At 29.7% G+C, this 12,674-nt stretch overlaps 1 protein-coding gene across 1 annotated transcript; it reads left to right on the forward strand.

Annotated features, from left to right (window-relative positions):
* The first annotated feature begins 4,997 nt into the window (after positions 1-4,997).
* LOC124929344 (aldehyde oxidase GLOX) lies at positions 4,998-6,686 on the forward strand. The gene has a single exon (XM_047469682.1). The coding sequence runs from the start codon at positions 5,032-5,034 to the stop codon at positions 6,637-6,639; it is 1,608 nt and encodes a 535-aa protein (XP_047325638.1). The 5' UTR covers positions 4,998-5,031; the 3' UTR covers positions 6,640-6,686.
* Positions 6,687-12,674: the final 5,988 nt, after the last annotated feature.

Raw genomic sequence — 12,674 nt, forward strand, 5'->3', positions numbered from 1 at the left:
AAATTTCACCTTCTTATTTAGACTGTTCATTATCATATCTTCTAGAATACATAATAATCTAGATCCCCAAAAACTAAATTTAACCTTTTGTTTACATCCATCCATCCACTTGTGGGAACTTAAAAGTCTAAATAATTTGATTGAGATGCAAGAAATTTAAGTATTATTAATAATTTCTCTCAGAATTTTCATCTTTTGTGACTTGTTTTATCTTATTCTTTTTTGTGTTAATCATTTGAGATCTTTTGGCTTATTATTAAGCATTTGTGATTGTGGCTTTGCATTTAGTTATTTGTTTGATTTTATTTATAGGTCTTTTTGCTGAAATTATTAGATTTTGAAGTTTAAAGACGACAGTAAAGAAACAAAATGTATTAGTTAGGAATACCAAAAAGAAGGTTCATATGTGAATGACTAAATCATCTACTAGTCTAGCACCTTCACCTTTTCATGACCATCAGCACCAAAAAAGTCCAGCACCACCACCTTCTCATAGTCATGCCCACATCCCACCACTCCCGCATAAACAGACTACTCATTCACCATAATCAAAACACACCTTAGCACCAACACAGTTTATGACCACACCTTGCCTCTACCCTAGCTTGTTGCTTTCAACCATTTTGCATACATTTGCCTCATCTTTTTATTCTTCAAGATCAGGCTCACTAGGATTCTCAGAATAATAATTTGATTACTCAAATGAAGGGGTTCATCTACTTATTGTTTATAATATTATTCTATTATGTTAGATGAATATATAATCAATTCTTAGCATAATATTCTATAAGGATAGATGAATAATTCTTAACATAAATTTCTGAAAAATATATTACTCTAGTATTTTTTAGAAAAATTGTTGATTCATGGTTCTCTTTTGACACTGTTATTTTTCTTTTTCCTATTCTTTGACAAACAGTTGACCAGGTACAGCTAGATCGTGTCAAATAGCCAACACATTCTGTTATTCTAATAAATTTCGAGTTTGATATTCGATTCCTCTCACACAAAGATTCTTCTTATAGGTTCTAGCATACCTCAAACGGTTAGGTAACAATATTACTAATCCCTCTTTTTCTCTATCAAAGTTAATATTGAGGTGTGATTAAGACAATTAGTTATGTTAAGTAAAAACTTATCTCAATATTGTTGTTTTGCATTTTCACAAACTGCAGACTCAACTCCAAATTCGCATTGGTATTTAATGATACTTTAAGGAATCTTTGATATTGGCAGTAGGAAGCTGGTTTCAATTAAGCTTCACTCTTCTGTTTACAAACATGGATACACAAGTAAGTTTGATGTTACCTCTTATAGACCATAGACAATTATATAACTTATTACCAACAAGGCAACAACTATAAATCATGTTTATTACTGTTATAGGCGCTTCTCGTTTTTATTGTAGTTATTGTGTGTAATTGCATGTTTCAAACATGGATTTATGAAATTCAATGTGGTTATTGATTGGTGGCTGGTTTATTAAGAATTTGATAATGAGGTTTTATATTTCCAAATTTGTATTATTGTCTCGTAGTTATTGATAGTGAAATGATATAACTATCATCATCAAGAGGAAAGAGCTATTGTAGAAGGTAATAAGGTAATGTATCTTTTATTTGTGTCTTACTTCATATTTCTATTGCTTCCTTGGTCTGGTTTCCTCAACTTGAGGGATCTCTCTAGAGTTTTTACCGTTTAAATGATTTCAGAAAAATTATCTTTGTCTCGTAGGTTAATATAGTGATAGTCTTCAGTTGTATGGCATGTTAATGATGGGATTCCAGTTTTTAGTAGTATCTCATGGTTAATAATATAGCTACAACTTAAATAGGTTGGTTAATAATTTAATTTTGTTTCCGCAATCACGTGAATGTGTTAGAGTACCTAGAAAACTTGCAAATTGCTCAATTAGAACCTGAGACATGCACATGTCCTTCATTGCTTTGTTTATTTGTACATGTTGATGAATTGTAAGAACAACACCAACCTTCATTTAGATAGACATAAAAATATACAGTGAATGTCATTTTCTTCAAGTAAATCACTTGTTGTCTTCCTTAAATAGCCTGAGCCTATTAGTTAAATATTATTTATTCAAATATTATTTATTCGAGTTAAAGACATTGATGAAAATCTAGTCTATTCAAGTGCACATTAAAATTTACCACCATAAATATATATGAATTAATTTATACTTTGACTTGTTTTCTTTGACAAGGACTATTGGACTACTTGGATAACTTTAATAAAAAGATATTTTGATAAATGATGAGAACTTTATGATATAAGAGTTCAAATTTATATTTATATATTTTGTATTCATTTTTTAGATTGAGAAATAATATTTGTATTGGATAAAAATGTTATATTTGTTTGTTTTGATATTATAAATTATCTAATTTTAGTATTCTTTTTTTTATTTTTTCTTATTCAGATTCTTAATAAAGAAAAAGTATTAATATATATATATATATTTGGCGAAAATAATTTATTCTTATGCTACACTTTTAGCAACAGTAATTTATGTCCTTAGCCATTTTTTAGCGACAATAATTTATTTCCTTAGCTACTCTGTTAGATACAGTAATTTATATTTGTTGCCAATCCATTAGCCACAGTACTAGTTCCTGTAGTTATATTTTAGCTACGGAACCAATAACGACAGTTAGCCATAGGCCAATTTCCTGTGGCTGTTTACTTTTAGCGACGATAATCTAATCAATAGCGACAGTGAATACTGTCGCAATTGCCCTCTTTTTATACTAGTGAATCAAATATTTATGTTCAATCAATAATTATATTATACATTAAAATTTAAAAATACACCTAGTTACAAATTTCATAATTATGCACAAGAGATCCTGACAATTAAGGCAAGGACTTTATATTTTATACCTGAGATATATTAGTTTTCAATTATAGTTTTCTATACAGGATCAAATTTAAGTTTAATTATAACGAGGGAGTACTAAATGACGATAATCTATATATATATATATATATAATGCTTAATTTTGAAAGTGTCTGGATTGTCGGATTGAGAGCTCTGGTTAATTTAGATATATATGTGAGAGTAAATAGATACTTGGGTCGGATTCTGGGTTGACCCGCCCATAAACATAAAATAGTTAAAACTAAAATAAAAAATGCTATAGGTATGTTTCGAACTCGCAACCTAACATAACAAATACAACTTTTTAAGCAACTAAGCTAATAACACATTATATTTTAAATTGAATACCAAATTTAATGAAGGCCGAATATTTTTAACCTACTAATATATATATATATATAATGATGCTTAATTTTAAAAGTTTCCGGATTGGCGGTTCGAGAGCTGTGGTTAATTTGGATATATATGTGAGAGTAAATTGATATTTGGGTTGGATTCTGAGTTGACCCGCCTATAAACTTAAAACGATTAAAAATAAAATTAAAAATGTTATATGTATGTTTCAAACTTGCAACCTAACAAAAATAAGTACAACTCATTAACCAACTAAGCTAATAACAATTTATATTTAAAATTTAAAATAAAATTTGATAAACGCGGGACGTTGTAACAATATATTTTTATCCGTTTGCATCGCACGGGGATCTTCCTAGTTTTAGTTAATGATTATATTAGAAGAATCATATTTTAAATATTTTAAACATTATATTTTACATCAAAATAAAATATTTAAATTTTTTTATTTTTATAATAACTTAATAAGTTGAGACGAAGTTAATGATTGTTGGAGTGTATTAACTCCAATAAACAAATTATAATTTTGAAAATTAATTAATAATATATAAACAAAAAAAATTATTTTAAAATTATATAAAAACACTTTGTAGGTCTGTGTTGATTAACACATAATTAATAAATTAAAAACAATAGATTGGTAAAATTAAATTAAAATATATAGTTTATTATACATAAATTTAAATAAATTGTATTATTCGAAGAACATAATTTTCAATCACAACTGAGTATCTGTATAATTATTTACTTAAATATCTTATTATTTGAATTTTCCATCATAAATTGTCACCATCATTCTCCCTAAATGGGCCAATAAAAGAGGTGGCTGCACATGCAATTTGTCCAAAACATAATAAATTATTAAATTTATATTTAAATTTTTAATATATTAATATATAATTTAATTATTAAAATAATATTATTTTAAATTGAATTACGCTAGTCATAAGAATAATAAATCTAACATAATACACTACTTGAATAATAAATCTAACATAATACACTACTTATTTAGATAAGACAAATTAAGCCATAGGTATAAAAAGGAAACTAGACATACCACATGCATAATTTTCGATACACAGTATGGTTCGACTACGCATTCATATTAGATAAAACTACAACTAGGATTGAGAACATGAAATCGTTAATCAAATAAGGTGCAAATGAATACTATTTCAGTGAGATATTTATCTATCCCTAAAATAGCTTCGCTACTCTATTGACTTTTTGATTTCGCATTTCTTTCGTATAAGACAAATAAAAGTATGCCCAAATAGATTAGTGATTTTTGAGTCTTTCATATATATATATATACTCTATTAATTTTGATATTATTATTATTATTATTAATTTTCTAATTTAGAAGTTAACACCACCCCTCAAAGTATAGAGTCATTGCTTTGTTTTAACTTAATGTTTGTTTTAATTAAAATTAAAATTAAAATTAAAATTAAAATTAAAATTTTTATTTTTTTAATTAAAATTCTTGTTACATGAACCATCTAAGTTACTGTTTTCTTTATGTTAATAAAAAACAATCAATTCTAAATGAAATTATATTTAAACTATAACAATTAAATAGGCACTTTCCTACATCATAACCGTTGTCATTATTGGCATGTGTCAAATATGTAATTACAACAAAAACAAAAAATAATAAAATAAAGAAATAGATAATATATTTTATTAGTTATTATCCCAACCACATATCTTTCTTTCAATAGTCCTAAGCAACGGTCCGCATTTCTCTCTCTCTCTTTCTACTGATCATAGTGAAAATGGATGCTTCAAGAAAATTGGCAACAATTCTTTTAATCAGTTTCTTCTTCATTATAGTACGGTCGGAGCTACCAGGAACATGGGAGCTTGTAATCCCCAACGCCGGAATCGCCTCCATGCACACCGCCGTAACAAGGTTCAACACGGTGGTTCTCCTCGACCGTACCGACATCGGCCCTTCCCGGAAAATGCTCCGTAAAGGCCACTGCCGTAACGATCCTACCGACCCCATTCTCAAACACGATTGCTACGCTCACTCTGTTCTTCTAGACCTCACAACCAATCAAATCCGTCCTCTAATGATCCTCACCGACACTTGGTGCTCCTCCGGCCAGTTCCTACCGGACGGAACTCTGCTCCAGACCGGAGGAGACCTTGATGGTTTACGTAAGTTAAGAAAATTCTCTCCATGTGAAACTAACGAATTATGCGATTGGGAAGAGCTTACTGAGATCAAACTCTCTGAAGGCCGTTGGTACTCCACAAACCAAATTCTACCGGACGGATCGATCATAATCGTCGGCGGTCGTTTCGCTAATAGCGTTGAATACTTTCCCCCACGACCTGGAGGTGCAGTAGAGTTCAATTTCCTTGCCGGTTCTAGAGATAATCAGAATGATAATCTCTATCCTTATGTCCATCTTCTTCCCGACGGAAACCTCTTCATTTTTGCGAATAGTAAATCTGTACTTTACGATTATGGAAATAATATTGTATTGAGAGAATACCCGGAGTTAATGGGTGGCCCACGGAACTACCCGTCGGCGGGTTCGTCGGCGATGATGGCGCTGGACGGAGATTACTCTACTGCAACGATCGTTATTTGTGGCGGGGCAGAGTATGGCGCTTACATAGAAAGGAATACAGAGTCACCGGCACACGGCAGTTGTGGCCGGATTGTGGCGACCCGACCCGATTCCGTTTGGGAGATGGAAGATATGCCGTTTGGACGGATAATGGGTGATATGGTTGTTCTTCCGACCGGAGATATTTTAATCATCAACGGCGCTCAAGCTGGTTCACAGGGGTTTGAGATGGCGACGAATCCTTGTTTATACCCACTTCTTTACAGACCAGATCAGCCGTTGGGTCTTCGGTTTATGACACTAAACCCGGGAACCATACCCAGAATGTATCATTCGACTGCAAATCTGTTACCAGACGGTCGGGTATTGATCGCCGGCAGCAACCCACATTACTATTACAATTTTGATATGGAATATCCGACTGAATTACGAATAGAAGCTTTCTCACCGGAATATTTGTCGGGTGACAGGGCTAATTTAAGGCCGGTAATGGAGGAATTGCCGTCGACGGTACGGTACGGCGATAGATTCGATGTAGTCGTGTCCGTTACTCTGCCGGTGGTTGGAATCGTGGAGGTGAATCTGGCTAGTGCTCCGTTTGCGACACATTCTTTTTCTCAAGGTCAAAGAATGGTGAAATTGTCTGTAACGAGCGCCTTGCCGGCGGCTATGGTCGGAAGGTATACCATCGGATGTACGGCGCCGCCTGATGGAAGGGTTGCTCCGCCGGGCTATTATATGGTCTTTGCCGTTAACCAGGGCGTGCCTAGTGTAGCTAGATGGATTAAATTAATTTCGTAAAAAAATAATGGATTTATTAAATTTATATTCCTTGTTCCTATTTTGTATTTATAATCAATTATAATTACTTAAAATTTATATATACTTGATGTAATTGGATAAAAGATAGTTTGTTCAATCACAATCATAAAAAATAAAAAATAAAAATATGAGCGAACATTTTGTCATTAAATACATTTAAAACATAATGAGATTTATCATTTGAGAAAAACAATAAATAAAAACATAAGCTAAGGTTCGCAAACTCGAAGATTCTAAAAAAATTAATGAGTTCACTCGCCTCTAACGATTTTCAGAAGAGATATTATTTATCTTCATAATAACTATTATTATGGAATAAACATATTTGTCGACTGCAATCATTAAACGTTTTATAATATTTTGGGTTAAAATTATCTTTAGGTGAAAACTAAAAACATGAAAGTGATTTTTTTTTTTAATTTAAAAAACTAAAACTAACAAACATGACTTGAAGTGAATTAAAGTTTAAAAATCAATTAATTTTTCAAAAATTGCTTGTAAAAGTAAAGGACTCTTCAAAAGTTTGAAATTATAGTTGAAAAAAATGTCATTTATTTTTAAAATAAAAAGAATAATGTTAAGGTAGCTAGCAATATTCTCCTATCCACAATTTTCAAACTTTTTATCTTAAATATTAATTATTTATTAATCAAAACAAAGATTAAAAAGTTCAACCTAAACAAAAATTAAAAATATTTAAATGTCTCTTGCAAGTTGAAAAAGGAGAAAAATCAAAATCAATTGAAATTTGTCGTGAAAGAAGAGTTGCAACAACATGATTCATTAGATGATAATAGAGATTATAGTCCACTTCTTAGGGAAAAGAAAAAGAATAGAACCTCCAATAATTTTTAAATATAAAAGTTATAATTAATTAAATTTGCTCAATTACAATTTTACTTTTATTTAATTATATTTTAAGCTTAAAGTGTATGAATTATAAGTAGGGTCCATAATAATGTGGGCTACCTTGTGTAGATGCTTGGAATCAAAGAAAATATGAGGGAAAGGAGAAAAGGAAGTCTATTGCCTAAGTGCTTAGCATGATAAAAGAAAGATGATTTATAACTTCACCTTTTAAAAAAAAAATTATTGTAGTTTAATATAATATGTTATTAGAGCTGATTTGATTTGCTTAATTTTATGTTTGGATTAGAACAGAACTCTACTAAGAAGACATGTCATTTGTATCTCTTCTTGCTTAGGCTTTAACAAAGAGAGTAAGGATTCAAGTCCACTGAACTAAAAAAATAAAATAAAATAAAATAAAAAAGTTTACATAATTGGCATATATGAATGATTAAATGAATAGTTTGAAATTTTTTCAATCATGGAAAATAATAATTTGATATTATTTTTTGAATTTTAAGAAATTAATATGTTTTTACATAGTTTTGGTTTCAATTTAAGGCATTTTATTTTAATAGGAATTGAGTATTAAATCTTCGTTAACTTCAACTGTTAATTTAATTTATGGGATTTGAATTTTTTTAATAATATATGTAATATTTTAATTGAAAATATACATGTGTGTTTGTAATTTTTGTTATTATTTTATTTGATTTTTTATATAAAAGATTATGTTATTACTGTTAAACAAAAATAATAATTAATTAAAAAATGGCTAAATTAAAAAAAAAAATTATTTGAGATAATTTTTTTACTCATTTAGCTTAAAATAATTTTATAAAAAAATTAATGGATTAAAATAAATAACTTAAATATTAAATAAGGTACTCATTTCCTTCCAAAAATTATTTATTTAACCATAAAATATGAAAAAAAAATGGTAAAATATTTTCCATATAAGGGTGAAATAAAAATTAATTTCAATCAAACCCTTAAGGTTTTAAATAAAAATATGTAATTGGGTGTATCCGAAAGTATGTGAAAAGACTATAGCCGAAACCGCAACCATCAGATGGACGTTGGATTTTCTTCCAACACCCAAGGAAAGTCCGCGTAGCCCGTTGTAACCGAGGAAGCGCGCACCCGAGATGCACTAGATCAACTAACGTCGATGTTAACTTCGTCAGTCAAAATGCAACGGAATGCCCGCAGCCTCTTTGATTTTTCAAAGATAGAATTTTATTGTTTCTAGACGGTTTGACTCCATTCAAAAGCTGAAATAATCACTCTACCGTGGTGATCATTTACCTACATCAATAGGGATGATTCATTCTTATTTCATCAAGTTGGCTCAAGAACAACCAAAATTCCATTATTGACTTTTGGCTGATTCGATCCACTTGAAGCCTCCACCGACTCAAGAATGCTATAAATACACCCCCTAAATCATTCTAAAGGCAAAAGATCCACTCTCCACCTTAAAATTGAAAAAAAATCAGAAATCATCATTAAAGCTTTCAGATTTTTCAAATTTTGTTTAAGGCCTTAAATCTTGGATCTGAGCATCCCAAACGCTTTCCTAAGGATCTATGAGTGTTATCCAATCCTTTGTAAGGTTCAATCACCATCTAATTCATATTCATAATTTGAATTTGAAATTGAAATTTTTATATTTCAAATTGCATAAACTTGTATGTTTGTTGTTTATGGTGTTTAATGGTTGGAAATCATTCCTAGGATCATTTATAAACTTTTTGGATAGGTTAAAAATAATCAATCAACCTAAAACAGAAAAATCTAAATTTAAATTTTAAAAATAAAAAAATGCATTTGCTGTTCTTGGGCTAATTCTCTTGAATCACAACCCATAAAGCTTCCCAACATAATTGTAATCATGTTGGACAACTTTTTGGATCACGTTTGATCCATCTCGATCATGTTTGATCATCAAAATTTTCAAAATAATTGAAATCTTTAAGTTCTTGATTTGGTCAAAACGAACCGTTGGTGTTCTTATTTTGGTACCAATCAAGTAATGAGATATGATGAAACTGTTGGACAACTCCTTTCTCCTCAAAACAACTTTACAATAAAAAAAAATCAAATTTTTGATCACAAACTACTTTGAATGATTTTATCATCATTCAAGTTGATTGATACCTTGAGATGATGATTAACATGTTTCTGGGAGCTTTGTGAAGCTAATCAAACCCTTTGATCAAATAATCCAAGCTAAAAAAAATTACAAAACCTACACTTTTGTGTTCTTAAGGACCGAGACCTAGGACCGAGAAATCAGATAGGACCAACAGGTCTGACCGATGTTCTTGAACTATGACCGATGATTTATATATCTAGGACCGAGAGGTCTAATCTTGAACCGATAGGTTTAAACCTAGGACCGAAGAATCTTGAGTCTGACCGAGAATTCCTGAACCTAGGACCGATGAACTTAGCCCAAGACCTATGGGTTTATACCCCTAGTCCGGTGATCTCAACCAAGGACTGTGATCGATTTTTAAATTTTTTTTTTTTGATCAACTAGTTTGAAAATTCTGGGACATTCTTAAAAAAAGTTGATTTTTGAAAACGTGAGGGGAATTAATTTTAATGTTAAAAAAAATAAGTTTTAAAAACGATGCTTTGTAGACAACTCCATAACTGACCTTCCCGTCGAATCTGAGAGAGATTGAGAGTTTTTTAATGGGAAGTATGTCATATGCCTTTTTTTAAAACTTTTTTTCAATATTAATTAACCTCACGACTAGAGAGTCGCCACCTAATTTCAAAAATTAGGAAATTAAGAGATATGAGTTCGGCGTTTGGTTACGTGTGGGAAAGGGTTTTTTAGACGCTATGTCCCACAACGTCCCTAAGGTCTCTACTAATTAATTTTGGCCCCTTTTTTAAATTTCTTACGCTTTACATTTTAGAAATTTTCTATTTTAAACATTTAAAAGGTTTGCATAAGATAAAAAAATAAAAAAATAAATAAAATAAAGACAAAAGAGAACTAAAACTGTACAAATCTTAGATCTAATTATTCAAATAATAATAAAATAATAATAATAATAATAATAAAATTGTACAAAGAATTTTTTTTTATTATTTTTTACTTAGGTTCTTCAAATTCAAATGGCTCTTAAACTTTATAAAAATTTATTAATATATAATTCAATATCTTACATCTTAGGGCTCTTCAAACTCAAATGGCCCTTAAAGTTTTAATTAGGGCTCTTCAAACTCAAATGGCCCTTAAAGTTTTACTTAGGGCTCTTAGCCCTTAAAGTTTTACTTAGGCTCTTCAAACTCAAATAGCCCTTCACGTTTTACTTAGGGCTCTTCAAACTCAAATGGCTCTTAAAGTTTTACAAAAGTTTATTAATATATTATTCAACATCGATCTAATTATTCAAATAATAATAATATAATAATAATAATAATAAAATTGTACAAAGAATTTTTTTTATTATTTTTTAAGTAGGGTTCTTCAAATTCAAATGGCTCTTAAAGTTTTATAAAAAATTATTAATATATAATTCAACATCTTAGATCTAATTATTCCAATAATAATAATAAAACTCTATAAAGAATTTTTTTTACTTAAGGTTTTTTCAAATTCAAAGGCCCTTAAAGTTTTATAAAAGTTTATTAATATATAATTCAACATCTTAAATTTAATTATTCGAATAATGATAATAAAACTATACAAAGAAAACAACTTTTTTTTAACCTCTTATTTACATTAAACTTTCTATTTTTTTAGTTATATTTTATTTACATGTTAAGTATGTTATTAATGTCTACATAAATCATACATAAAGTTAAAGACCTATTTAGCTAATAATCATACATACAATCATATTATATAATAGAAAAACCAAAAGCAATCTTATTATATTAAGACAAAAACTAAAGGTGAAGTCAAGAAGCTTACAAAGATGGTTACTTTCTTGACTCAAGTGGATGAACTCTTTTATTTCAAAGGGGCAGCCTAAGGGCACTTGAATATTAAAATTTGGGGTCTTGAAAAGAAAAAGAATGTCACGTGCCATGTGAAGAGAGAGGAAGAACCCCTTTGCTAGGATGTTAAGAGGGGTATTTATAGGCAAAGTTATGAAACCTAGGCCCAAATACCCATTTAACACACTTGACCATTGGAAAGAAAAACTATTTCAAACATTTACAAATGTTTAAAATAATGGATCAATCTCCACTTGACATGTCACTACATTTCAAGTTTTCATCCAATGGGATTTAAGCTTTACATGTCAAGTTTTCAGCTTTCATGCTCACGGTTGAATTTTCTTTATTGCAACTTTTTTTTTTGAATCTTCCCTTTCTCTCTTTGACCGACCTTCTTCCTTCATCTTTTTTTTAACTCACGGTTGTGGAGAGATTTCACGTTCTTCAACAGTTAATTTTTTTTGCATTTTTTGCACTGTTATCCATTTATCCTAACAGTAGAAATAAAATTAAAACAAACGAAGAAATCAATTTTATTATTATTAATTATTCCTATGTCTAAGGAACAAATATAATTATAATAAAATGCTAATTAACTTAAAAAATAAAATTGCAAAACCTAATTTAACAAACTAATCTAATAACTAATCTAACAAACTTTTATAAAAAATGTTTACACATATTTTGTAAAATACATTTTTTAAATACTAAATAAAACCCTAAATATTCTAAGTATAATAACTTCCCTAATTTTTGATTTTTGTAACATAGACAAATTACTACCTTGACTTATTAAGAATTCAAAATCAATTATTTTCGAAACTCAATTGTTCTAAAAATAATCGTCTTTAAAATAAATTGTGCAATAAGCTCATTAATGAATTCGTGAAACTTGTATAGGCTCGGATTTATTAAAAGCATAAACTATAAAATTGGCGGGGTAAAAAATGAGTGTCTACAAGGACCGAGAGTCCTAGGCACCTAGATTGAGGGACTTTGACACTCCGACCAAAGATCTCGAGCCTCAATCGAGAGGCTCCTCGACCAAAAGTGTTTTTAGACCTTAACCGATAAAAACGAACCTGAGGCCTAGGACTCTGGTCTTAAGGCCTGTTTGTTTCTACTTTTCAAAACCCAAAATTATTTTTGTAATTTTGGAACCCCAAACCATTTTCTAAAATATTTTTGGGATATTTCCA

This window comes from Impatiens glandulifera, chromosome 3 (assembly GCF_907164915.1).
Source record: "Impatiens glandulifera chromosome 3, dImpGla2.1, whole genome shotgun sequence".
Lineage (NCBI taxonomy): Eukaryota > Viridiplantae > Streptophyta > Magnoliopsida > Ericales > Balsaminaceae > Impatiens > Impatiens glandulifera.

Excerpts from the sequence above, each read along its gene's own strand:
- LOC124929344 (XM_047469682.1), top strand. The coding sequence starts at position 5,032 with ATGGATGCTTCAAGAAAATTGGCAACAATTCTTTTAATCAGTTTCTTC.